Genomic DNA, 12,936 nt, shown 5'->3' with positions numbered 1-12,936 from the left:
CCCTCTGAGGGTGAAACACACACTGTCTACTTGCAGAGAAAATCACTCCAGCTGGCTGAAGTAAAAACATTTACTATATCATAAAACCCACGTAAACTATATTTTAAAAGATCTTTAATTTTAAAAATCCTGCTGATCTGCTGCCACTAACTGCTTGCTGAGTAAGATGGTTCTGCAGGAACTACTTAACTGGATCTTTATCAAATTTCAGAAGGAAGAAAGTTATAATTGAGAAGTATTGTTAGTAGCCCATCTGCACCTCGGCTCTTAGAAGGTCTGCGTTTAAGTTTAAGTCCCCCATGGCTGAAGCCCCTGGCACAAAACATGCAAACTCACACATGCAACACACCCCTTTCAAATATGGCTGGAACGTTTTTGTTCAAAGTTGCATAAACAAAAGATGAAGAATTGTGAGGTTGTGATAGGGTACTGTTTTTTCAGCCTTTGCTCCCACTCTGGAAAATACATTGTCAGGTCATATTCATTTATGATCAGCTTCCTAGGTTTCAAAAAAAGTCTACAAGACATTTAAAGAGACTGCTGGATCAGTTGCTATATAGACTTTTGTTTGTTCCCTTCCACTTGGTTTGCTGTCTTCACTATCTTTACTCATTAGATAATGACTGTAAATTTTTTGGTTGTGTCAGCTTAACAAAAGTAAAAGGTTGGGATTCGATAGTTGGTCTAGGAGCATCTCAATTTGTCAAGCTACATAAGTTGCAGGTGCCGGGAAACAGAGGCAGCCATCCGAGAGGCAGCCAACAGAAGGCCAAGCCAATGCTGTAGTTTCCGTGGCTGAAGGGCCAGGAGGTTGATGTAGAAACCACCAAGCAGGAAGACAAACAGGGAAACAAGCAAAGAAACGACGTATTTAGAAGTGCCAGAGACAGAGTAATGACTTGCTTCAAAGGGCCACAGAAGAAGTGCAGCCTTTATAGCCTTTATAGCATTGGACTGGCTCACCCAACTTCCATGATCAGGAGGATTCTGGTATGCAATGTTTATATCCTAGCATGAGCAGCCTTCAATTCTTTCCTCCAGTTTTCGTGGGATGATTTTGCTGCTCATTGTCAGAGGTAAGATTTCAACTGGACAGGAGCAGAGGGTTAGTGAACAGTTATCATTATTATTTATTGAATTTATATACCACCCTCAGGGCAGTTCACAGTTCCTTGCCTCTCTCCATGACTAGCAAAATTAGAAGAAATGGTGCAAAATAAACAGACATATTTGCTTGATTTCCTTAAGGTGTGCAGGAATGAGTGATAGACAGTCCCACCTCCTGCTAAGAATCAACGGTTGCAGGACAATGCAAGATTTCTGCTTGAGAGACTGGGAGGATCACTACCAGTCAGAGACTCCAGCTTTTAAATTCTAATGTATGAAGAAATCGGCATTTCTTTATGCAGGATTTGTGTCGTCTTGGTGCAGAAATATTGTCAATACTTTATTGTAGCATACAGATAACCCTTAGTGATGCTAGGAAGTAATATATACTTTATGAAGACATCATTTTCATTGCAAATTCCTTTAAAATCTTGATGTGCGTCTGCTTTTTTAGCGAACGCATGTCACAGAACAGATACTAAGAGCTGCGAGTGAAAATTCCTCCCAACTGAACACAATTTGCTTGCTATGTGCCCTAAAATGGAAATCTCTGCAATATCTCTCCATTGCATCCCTGGTAATTAAAATTCACAACCTTACTGCATAAAAGGAATGTTATTCGATATGCTGACTAGAAGCTCACAATCCCTATTCTGGAGTTATGCTGGTTTAGGGGCTTTAGGATTGGTGAGAGCCCCTCCGTGCCAGCAGAACACTAGATAGGCCACCCCCATGATAGAAATGCTGATAGCGCAGCCAGATATGCCAACACAGCCGGACCACTGGTGAAAAAATGTTGATGGAATGGCCAAGATGGGAGTAGAGTTGTGGTCAGATTGGGGGGAAAGTACACTTATTCCATATCTGGGGATGGGGAGCCTGTAGCCTGCCAGATGGTGGATTTGAACTCCCATCAGCTGCAGGGATGATGGGAGCTGTAGTCCAACAACATCTGGAGGACTACAGGTCCCTGCACCTGCTATACTCCTTCAACTCCTGCCACATTCCAGCCAACAGCAGACCTTGACTCCAGACCCAGATGTGTTGCAATTAATTTTCTTCCCACTGACTTCAATTTGTTGTTGGCCTCCATGTGTCTCGAAACACTAAGGAGTGCACCTCCCAGGGGGAAATCAAATTACTGCGTTAGCAGCACTGAAGTGACGTCTCCAGGACACAAGCCTAGGCAGTGTGTATGGGGGTCTTGGGCAGCCCATATGACAAGACTCCCCTCTCTCGGCCTGGCTGATGTGGTTCAAAGGAAAGCAGAGCAAGACATTTGGCACCAGCTGGGCTGCAGGAGTTGCCAGAAGGCACCCAACCATCTCAGGGACTTGTACGGCGGTACCTCGGCTTACAACCACAATTGGTTCCGGAAGTCTGTACTTAAACTGAAGCGTACTTAACCTGAAGTGAACTTTCCCATTGAAAGTAATGGAAAGTGAATTAATCCGTTCCAGATGGGTCCGCAGCGTTCATAAACAGAGGCGTTCGCAAACGGAGGCAGTTGTAAACCGAGGTATGACTGTACAGGGTTTACTCCTTAGCCTTTTCCTCTGCTGAAGATACAATGCAGCCGAGGTTAAGGATCAGCGTTTTCCTTCTCCTAGATTGGTTTGGCCAGCCAGTAGAAGCCATGTATGGGGTGTTAGGGGAGGGGTAGTATCTCTGGTGGGGGGACACATTGTGCTCCTTCTGGGGTAACTTGTCCACCTTTGGTCTCCATCCTGCACTCTGTTCTCACCTGATGCAACAGTGGCTGACATCAATAGGAGTTTTTAAAAGGCCACGACAAGATGATTAACTTGGGAAGACTCAACAGCAGTATCTTTGTAAGACTCAGGAAGTGAGAGGAGGAGTCCCTTCAGAACTATAAAGGGCCATAGGACACTTGACAAAGCCAACCAATGGGACCAGGTCAAGTTTAGCCTGGAAAAAAGTATGCCAACAGGCGGAGAGGTGTCAGAACTTGGACCACAGAACATAAAAGGGAAATTCCCACCATTGGGGCCAATTCCCTTGTTACAAACATAAGGTTCGGCTTTGGATAAAAACTTGGTAACTATCAGGGGATATGAGGATGAAATATTTGAAGAATTTAAAAATAAGCCAAACACATTTTAATAAGACAGCCTTAGTTTAGACAATTCTACTCATTAGAAAGTTGTTAGTCTCCCTCCCTCATTACTGCCTGTTGTTCACGTGGAGTGTGACAGGAGCGATCCTGAAGTCACTCCCAAAACAACTGCTATTTTGAGTAGGTCAGTGTTTCTCAAATATTTTGAGTTTCTTGCATTTCTGCTGAACTTCTTCTGCCTCCGCCTTGCTGCCCAAACCCCACCAGCACCAACCATTTGTTCTGTTTGAGAACTGCTTAAGTGGACACCTTATGAATTTTCCTTACATTATCTTGGTAGGCCAACTCTCCTATCTTAATATCCTCTTGCAAGCCCTGGTCCTTAGAAGCTAAGATTTAGCAAAGTACAGCCACAAGCGTTCACCCAAAACTATCAAAACCTATACAGCACAGAAAATCAAAAGACAAAACCTACACAAGCTAAGGTCAGAATGTTCACCTGCCTCGGCTTCATTCCTAAAACATCTTTTGACATCAAAATGGGGGAAACTACAGGGAGCCAGGACATGGAAAACTCGCCTAGAGATCAGAGAGAGCATTGCCCTACATAGTTGGCAAAAGATCAATGCATTTCTTCCTTATCTAGAAATGGCTTTGTAGCATTGATGCTCTCTGTTCCATGGCTTTCCCCAGAGATAGCTGCAATTCAGGAGTAGTAAAGTAAGTAACTAGCAAAAACAGAAAGTACTCTGCACAACTTTCATAAGGGAAGTCCTTTGCACAGATCCAAGTGATCTATGTGTATTTATAACCATGATTTTATCCCTGACTTTTCTAACCCTAGATTCTTCTCTTAGACTGGAAGACTTGTACAATAACATTGAGAGACGGGGGAAAACAATGTAGCAAAGAACATCAAAGAAGCCCAGCCAAAGATAAGCATTTCCATTTTATTTGTTTAAATGGGAAAAATGAAACAAGTGCTTACATTTCTCCAACTAAATTCAATGAAATATGAATGCATTTAACTTTGATTGGATCATTGCCTCAGTTTTCAAAGAAATACAGGATGCATACCGGAAGACTAGTCTTTAACACATTTTTTTACACAAAAATCCAAAAGTGAAGAGACATGAAATTTGTAAATGTGTTTTTCACATCTACATTCACATACACAACTTACATGCAATACTAATATGCTCACACTACTGAAATATACAGACACAGCTGCTGCATTCTTTTCTACAAACAGCACACTGCTTTATCCCTTGGCCTTGGGAACTACTGTTGAGTTTTAAAATCTTTTGAGCAACTGGAATGTACATAAACACACCACAATACCTTATGATCTGATAGGCATGGGCACTGACCCCAACTCAGCACTTTGTAAAGCAACCCAATTGAGCTGACCAGTTTGGAGGTTGCCAGATTCAGCTCAGAAGCCCAAGTCTATTTTGTTCCCAACACCCGAAGAGGGCGAAATTTGAAGGCATAGTAGAATCCTTCAGAGATAAAGCCTGCCAAATTACAGGCAAACAGATTCAAGGTCATTTGTGCTGGACATCTGTAAAATGTGGGTTTTCTTCTAAGAAGGAATTATCTATACTTTTTTTCCATAACTGGATTAAATTTCCTAGCAAGGTTACCAATTTTCAGGAGGATAGCTGCAGTTTCTTGCAAGCACCTTGTTGGAGGTGGGTGCAAAAGAAATTGCTTTAAAATACTTAAGAGTTTTATGAACCATGTTATCAGGAGAAATTTGTATAAAGCCTGGGAGAAACACAAACATTTGTTGAAAAGAAAAACACCCCAGGGTTGTCGCCAATTGAAACAATTACAATCAAAAGAATAAACATGGATAGACGGTGAGCGATCTATAAATATTTGTTGGACTTTTCAAGGAGTGAACCCAGATTGAAACCACTGGAAGAAGTAAGGAGCCACGTTACTGATTGGCTACAGTATTACCAATTACATGATATGTTTAAATTAGATAAGAAAAATGGCTTTTGGGACCAAAGCTCACAATCTGAAAGTGTTATTGATGAACAAGGAAAAATTACTGTCCAGAATGTATAAACTATTATTGGAACAGAAAACAAAAGATGAGTTGGTTAAAGCATCAATGACCCACAGGGCAATGGATACTGGATATAATATAGACTTAAACCTTTGAGAGAAACTTTGGAAGAATGATCTGAAATTTACTGCATGCTACACACTGAAAGAGAATTATATGAAAATGATCCATAGATGGTATTTAACTCTGATTAGATTGGTTAAGATGTATAATGTGGAATTGGACTTATGTTGGAAATGCAAAGAAATAGAAGGGACTTTTTTCTATATATGGTGGACATTCAAAAAGTGAAAGTATATTGGGAAATGATGGATCATGAGATGAACAAAAATATTTAAAACAACTTTCCCCCCTTAAAAAACAGAAGCATTTCTGTTAGGAATTGTTCGGATTAAGGTTCCCAGGAGTCAGAAGAACTTATTCACACATGCAACAACAGTTGCTCAGATTTTGTTTGCCCAAAAATGGAAAGTGAGAGGGGTCACTAGTAAGGAAGACTGGCAACTTAATATGATAGAATATGCAGAATTAGCAGGTCTAACACGTAGAATAACAGAAAAAGAAGAACAGATACTTAAAGAAGAATAGAAATTTGTTGTCTAGTATATTGAAAAAAATTGTGCACAGTTAAAAATGCTGGCAGTATTAAAGTAATTCAACAGTATATTTTGAACTGATGTAAGACAGGGAAGGGACGCAGGTGACTCTGTGGACTAAACCACTGGGCCTCTTGGGCTTGCCGATCAGAAGGTTGGTGATTCGAATCCCTGCGACGGGGTGAGCTTCTATTGCTCGGTCCCAGTTCCTGCCAACCTAGCAGTTCAAAAGCACGTCAAAGTACCTACCTCTGGCGGGAAGGTAAACAGCATTTCCATCCGCTGCTCTGGTTCGCCAGAAGCAGCTTCGTCACGCTGGCCACATGACCCGGAAGCTGTATGCCAGCTCCCTCGGCCATTAAAGTGAGATGAGCGCCGCAACCCCAGAGTCATTTGTGACTGGATTTAACTGTCAGGGGTCCTTTAACTTTTTTTTAAGATAGGGAAACTAAATTAGATGGATATATTAAAATATGCAAGAATGGTGGATAAGTCAAATGAACCTTGGACGGGGAGGGAGGAAAGCCAATGAACGCATGGTATAATAAAAGATGTCTAATTTGAAATGTAAATTTTGAAAAGTTAATAAAAATATTATTTTTAAAAAAGCAAAATAAATTGCTTGATCTCCCCATGAGCTTTGTGGGCAATTGGTCAAAAAACATCACAGTTGTATCTTTAGGTAAGAATCATGCCACGCTGCCAAAAAACAAAAAACAAGGGGCTTTTGTGTTAGGCACCTTTAAAGTTGATTTTGAGGTGAGAAAAACTAGAAGGGGTTCATTTTCCAGGTAAAAAATAATTCCCACTGATCACAAGCCAGTCCTGTCAATCACAAAGGGGCTCTCTCACCGTCTCCCCAACCTGGCATCTTCCAGCTTAGAGATGTAAGTTTCATTCTCACAAATCTGCTCCATCCCCCGTGAAACACTGAGATTGGAGAGCAATGGCAAAATCATTCCCTCCCATTACAAGACACACCTGTGAGCTACAACAGATATTTTCCTTCATGTCCTATCTCCACTTTGGTGTTTGCTCTCCTTTCCACTATCATAGCACCCTGGTGTTATGGCATTAAGGTAAAGGTAAAGGGACCCCTGACCATTAGGTCCCGTCATGACTGACTCTGGGATTGCGGCGCTCATCTCACTTTATTGGCAGAGGGAGCCGGCGTACAGCATCCGGGTCATGTGGCCAGCATGACAAAGCCGCTTCTGGCGAACCAGAGCAGCACATGGAAATGCCGTTTACTTCCCGCCAGAGTGGTGCCTATTTATCTACTTGCACTTTGACATGCTTTTGAACTGCTAGGTTGGCAAGAGCTGGGACCGAGCAACGGGAGCTCACCCCGTCACAGGGATTCGAACTGCTGACCTTCTGATCAGCAAGCCCTAGGCTCTGTGGTTAAACCCACAGTGCCACCTGCATCCCGTTATGGCATTAGGGTAAAGCTTAAATGTAAATCACTTTCAGCAGATGCTTCTTATTTTGATGCCTGGATCTCCGAAGTGTCACTAAGCTCTTTTGGGTCCCTTCTTTGTCTCACACCAACATTGTAGAGATGTTGCTTCACCTCTGACAAACTCAAGATATCTCTAAGGCCTCCTGCTTCATCTTGAGATCTGGAGTTCATCAGAACCTATCACACATAACATAGTAACTGAGACACCCATTAGGGAAGACTCATTTCAATGGCATAAAGCTGGAGCTGTTATGATCAATAGCTATGGAGGTTTCAAAGACTGAAGCGCATGTTTACTTTATTTAGTCGAGTTTGATTTGGGATAGAACGGGCCAAATAAAATCTGCAAATGTGCATGTTCTTTGGTGTAAGTTAATACCTCCTTCAAGTCTCAATGGCATTATAGTTAGTGTCTTAAAAAATTACATAAACTTCATTCTAAGTATTATTCCGAACTATATACTTCAGAATAAGTATAAAGATATTACATCAATTCTCAACTATCCTTTCAGTTTTTACCTTGCAAATCTTCAGAACAATCATGCAAAGTACATCAATTCCTTATTTTGAACCTATTACATTCTATGTGACCATTTACCATATGGTGGTCCTCTTGTTGTCTTACAACATGCAACTGGTTGTTCCAGACTGAGAATAAAAGAGGACGGTGACCAAGGGTCTGGATACCAAACCTTATGAGGAAAAGTTAAGGGAGTTGGTTATGTTTGGCCTGGAGGATAGGAGACTGAGAAGTGATAGGATGGCCACCTTCAAATATAATAAGAACAGGTAGGCAAGGGTTCAAAATTAGCAGAGCGCCAGGTGCATTTTGCACCTAAAGATTCTCCATTTGCGAGCACCTCCAAAAGTCTGGGTGGCATTTTTTTGAGCCTGGCTGATACTTAAGGATTACTGAAATGCATGTGCTTTGAAGCTTCAAAGTATATGTTAAGGATAGACAATACGTCAAAGAGTTTAACAAAAGTAGAGTGTTAACTTTTGTAACTTTTGAAAACTGAAGTATAGCACCAATATTTTTATTGTAAACACTAAATTAAATAAGTATTACGTATGGTATTACCACTGTGTCACTTCTGTGAATTGCATATTAATTCATGCTTATCAAAATAATAAATAAAAAGTGTTGCTGACATCCCCCCAGTGGCGACCAGAAATTCTGTTTTGGCGCCCACAACCAGGTTCCAGAAGTGATTTGGCTCCTACCGGTAGCTTTTCTATCCCAGTTTCTAGCACTGGGTAGGCAGTGGAAAGGACTCCTTCAGAAGGTGGTGGACTCTCCTTCCTTGGAGGTTTTTAAGCAGAGGTTGGATGGCCATCTGTCATGGATACTTTAGTTGAGATTCCTGCATTGCAGGGAGTTGGCCTAGATGACTTCAGGATCCTTTCCAACTCTGCAAATCTATGTAGCTGCTGCAGGCTTGAATTTGGGGGAAGCGGGATGGGTGGGTGGTTGTAGATAGAAACATCATCTGTGCTTGCAGAATGCAAACTTCATTTCCTGGTAATTTCATGGGTTTTCAGATGGCACATGTACTCTACCTGCTACATTCAAGGAACAAACAAAAGGGGTTGGGGCTCTGTGGGCTAGCCCTACCTCCACCACACATGGCAGCCATAACCCCACATCTGCCGAGCTGATGAATATGAGAAGGGGCTGTATGGGTATGTGGCCACCAGGCATGTCAGCATCAGAAGGAGGGGCTCACATGCCCCCCCCCGCATGTTTCTTGCATGCACAGGGATATATGAACCTTCTTTGTACAAATAACCCTTTTATAAATCAATAATGAATGTATACAGTACTCTATTGTATCACTGCAGCTATTATTTGTGCAGCTGTAGGTGGCGCTGTGGTTAAACCACTGAGCCTAGGGCTTGCTGATCAGAAGGTCAGCGGTTCGAATCCTTGTGATGGGGTGAGCTCCCGTTGCTTGGTCCCAGCTCCTGCCAACCTAGCAGTTTGAAAGCACGTCAAAATGCAAGTAGATAAATAGGAACCGCTACAGCGGGAAGGTAAACGGCATTTCCATGTGCTGCTCTGGTTTGCCAGAAGCAGCTTTGTCATGCTGGCCACATGACCTGGAAGCTATACGTCGGCTCCCTCGGCCAATAATGTGAGATGAGCGCGCAATCCCAGAGTCGGTCACGACTGGACCTAATGGTCAGGGGTCCCTTTACCTTTACTAGATTAGCCTTACACATCCTAATTTTCAATGCAAGTATGGGTTGCATGCCAGAATTTGGCAGATAGCATGTTCATGTTCAATACATTTTGTGGTTGTGACTGGAAAGAAGAATCAAAAGGTGTCTGAAATTAGACATGGGTCCCTCAGCCATCAAAGTGATTGTATATCTTCTTTTCAAAAAAAATCCTCTTAACATATGCCCAGCATTGCTTGATAGTATCCTACTGCAACATGAAGGTATTAAACCGTCAGTCAGTTCACTTTCCCAAAGCCAAACATTTCATTATCTTCCTACAAAAACCCAGAGCTGTGCACTGAGTCAGTGACTCTCATTGTATTGAAGAAATAGACAATAGCTGAACCCAGAGGGATTTTCCTTTGTACAAAGGGAGGTGGTACATTGCAAAACGCCTTTCCCTTCACAAAATCCAACAGAGGAGATTACCAAAGAAATCTAACGAATAGCCTTTCCACTAGAGTTATGCAACTGTAGCTAAACAGTAACATTTGCAACTCCAGAAAAATGTCCAGCAGCTGCCACAACACAAAACTGTAAGCCACATTCACCAATGGAGACCAGCTCTGAAAAGTGGCCCCCTGAAACTGACAGGTTGTCAGTTATAGAGGAGAAAAGTTTGCTTCCATTAACTGCAGATTGTGGGGTAGACTCTCTTCCACCTTTTGCAGGGAAGCAGTGGCACTCACTCTTGAACAGACAGGTGTCTGGATGGATGAGGGTGAATAGGCTGAAGCCTAATCTAGGCAGAGGTGCTACGGGTAGGGAAACTGGCTGATCTGGATGAAGAGGTGTCACTGGCTCCGGAGGGGAAGGACCACATTTGCAGTTTGCGGGGGGGGGGGGGTACTTCTGGATTCAAGACCTGTGCAGGCAGCATTCAGGAGTAACTTTTGCCATCTTAGGCTGCAGAGTGGACACAGCTGTAGCCACGCATCCAGGCTCATGCACTTTACAACAGGCCAACTTTAAAGACGATTCAGAAATCTCAGCTGGTGCAAATGCAGCATCCCTTTGTGTGCTTGTTGGGACCAGGCGATTAGAACATATTATGCTTATTCTATGCCACCTGCACTTCTCCCCAGTGCATTTCTGGCCCCAGTTCCAAGTGCTAGTTTTAAGGCCTTGAATCGTTTGGGGCCAGGTGCCCCAAAGTATCCACCAGGGCACACATGAAATTGTTTGCGCTTTAAGATCGGCATTGGAGGCCCTTTTGATTTGCCCACCTTTAAACTCTGTTAGACTGGCAAGCACAAGATGCCCCCAGGTAGGAATGGGAAAGATCCCTGCCTGGAAAGCCACCTCAGTCAGTGCCAACAATGCTCAGCTAGAAGGATTGTTTGGCTGACTCGGTACAAGGCAGATTTGCTGCCCCGTATATATTTGTAGCCCCCTTAAAAACATGTGCCAAATCACATGCCTGGGCCCTTGTTTGAATGGGGGTATACGCAGGCTGGCCACAGTCCAACACAGCCTTAAAGGTAAAGGGACCCCTGACCATTAGGTCCAGTCGCAGACAACTCTGGGGTTTTGGCGCTCATCTCGCTTTCCTGGCCGAGGGAGCCGGCGTACAGCTTCCAGGTCATGTGGCCAGCATGACAAAGCCACTTCTGGCGAACCAGAGCAGCGCACAGAAATGCCATTTACTTTCCCGCTGGAGCGGTACCTATTTATCTACTTGCACTTTGATGTGCTTTCGAACTGCTAGGTTGGGGGACCGAACAACGGGAGCTCACCCCGTCCTGGGGATTCGAACCACCAACCTTCTGATCGACATAACCCACAGCGCCACCCACGTCCCACACACACACAGCCTTAGGTGTGCTTAATAAGGCCACTGAAACTACTGTGATCCCAGCCAAATTATGCCATTTCTGTACACTACTTTTCACAATTAGCTAGTGAGAAGACAGGTAGACTTGCTCAAGGTATTTCAGTTTAGGAGGTGGAAACCCCAATGGACACTCCCCTCCCACCGAGTTTCATCCACATGGGACACAGGCCACGAGGGCAAAGAATGGGGGCTGTTGCACTGCTGGCACCCATTGCAATGGGGCTTCCGCAGGAAAAACTTCTGGGGAGGGGAGGCGTTTGCCCTACATGAGTCCGATCCGCCCCAAATCTGTCCCCCCCGAGATTGCCACCTTGCCTCTTGGACGGCGGGGTGTGGGGGTCGTGTTTCCCTCTAGCTTGTCCAGCCCCACAGAGAATGCTGTCCCTCCACAGCCCCCCTTCATGGCTGGCAGAGGCAGAAGCCCCCCTTTCTGCCGAGTGGCAAACGACTCCGCTCCGAGCACTCTGGGAATGGAGGCGCAGGGAAACTTAAGGCGCAGCCGGAAGGGGACCGCCGCTCTCTCTCCGGCGGAAGGACAAATCCGAGCTGAAGCCCCGAGCCCAGGGAGGGCAAGCGAAGGGCTCCCCCAAAGGAGCGCGTCGTGCGAAAGGCCAGGCGAGATCGGGGGCGTTTCTCGAGGGGGAGCCTCTTGCTGGGAGGACTCGCCATCACCGCGCGCGCCGGTCCCCGGCGGGCGAAGACCCCGCTCTTAGCCGCTCGCCGCGCTCCCCGGCCCGACCCTCCCCGAGCCCCGAGCGCCCACTCACCGGCCGCGACGTCCGGGCGCGCCGCCCGCTGGCCTGCCAGGGCGCCCGCCAACAGCAGCAGCAGCAACAGCAGCGAGGCCACGAGCCCCAGCTGGCCCGCCAGACGCTCCTTCCTCCGCCGGCGAGCGGGGCTCTTGCTCGGCAGCAGCATCTCGGCCCGACCCGGAGCGCCGCCGAGGAGCGCGAGCCCACAAGCGCCCCTGGCTGCCTGGCTGGCGCGAGCGAGCGAGCGAGCTACGAGCAGTGCAGCCTCGCCTCGCCTCGCCTCGCCCGGCCGCGTCTCCTCCGCTCGCCGCTCACTCTGCGCCGCCTCCCAGCGCCGCTGCCGGGAGAGCGCGAGGCGGCGCGGCGGGGGCGAGGCGCTGCGCCATGGGCAGGGCAGGGCTCCTCGGCGGCGGCAGTGGCGAGCGCTCGGCCAGCCCGGCAACCCCAGCCGAGAGCCGGGGGTCGGGGGAGGGGGGGCGCTCGGCCGTCGGCTCCGCCTCCTCCGCCAGACCGGGGAGGGGGCGTCTTGCAAGGGCGGCCTCCGCTGCAGCTTCTCGCGGAGAGGTTGGCAAATGGTCTCCTTCACTCCCTGGAAGGATGGAGCAGCACCTGGCAGAGCTTTGGGGGACCCCCAAGTCCCTGCAGTCAAAATCTATCCTCCGCGCGACCTGGCAGAGCTTTCTTGGTACCGAAGCTCAGCCCCGGCCACAGCTGGATTTCGGACTGAGACAGGAGACGTCCCTCCCTGTGTGCCGCTTTCCCCTCGGCAACCCCTGCTACACGCCTTGGTTGCTCGCCATTTGGT

The 12,936-nt window shown here is 46.1% G+C and overlaps 1 protein-coding gene across 2 annotated transcripts in view; it reads right to left on the bottom strand.

The window, feature by feature from the left end:
* Positions 1 to 12,395, bottom strand: part of SLC24A3 (solute carrier family 24 member 3) — a 150,205-nt gene extending 137,810 nt beyond the window's left edge. For both annotated transcript variants that reach the window (XM_035101990.2, XM_035101991.2), the window contains exon 1: positions 12,147 to 12,395. In XM_035101990.2, coding sequence (XP_034957881.2) covers positions 12,147 to 12,297 — 151 coding nt within the window. In that variant the 5' untranslated portion in view covers positions 12,298 to 12,395. The remainder of the gene's footprint in view (positions 1 to 12,146) is intronic.
* Between the last annotated feature and the right edge of the window lie 541 nt (positions 12,396 to 12,936).

Source organism: Zootoca vivipara, chromosome 8 (genome assembly GCF_963506605.1).
Source record: "Zootoca vivipara chromosome 8, rZooViv1.1, whole genome shotgun sequence".
Taxonomy (NCBI): Eukaryota; Metazoa; Chordata; class Lepidosauria; order Squamata; family Lacertidae; genus Zootoca; species Zootoca vivipara.
This window is presented reverse-complemented; position numbering and strand designations above follow the sequence as displayed.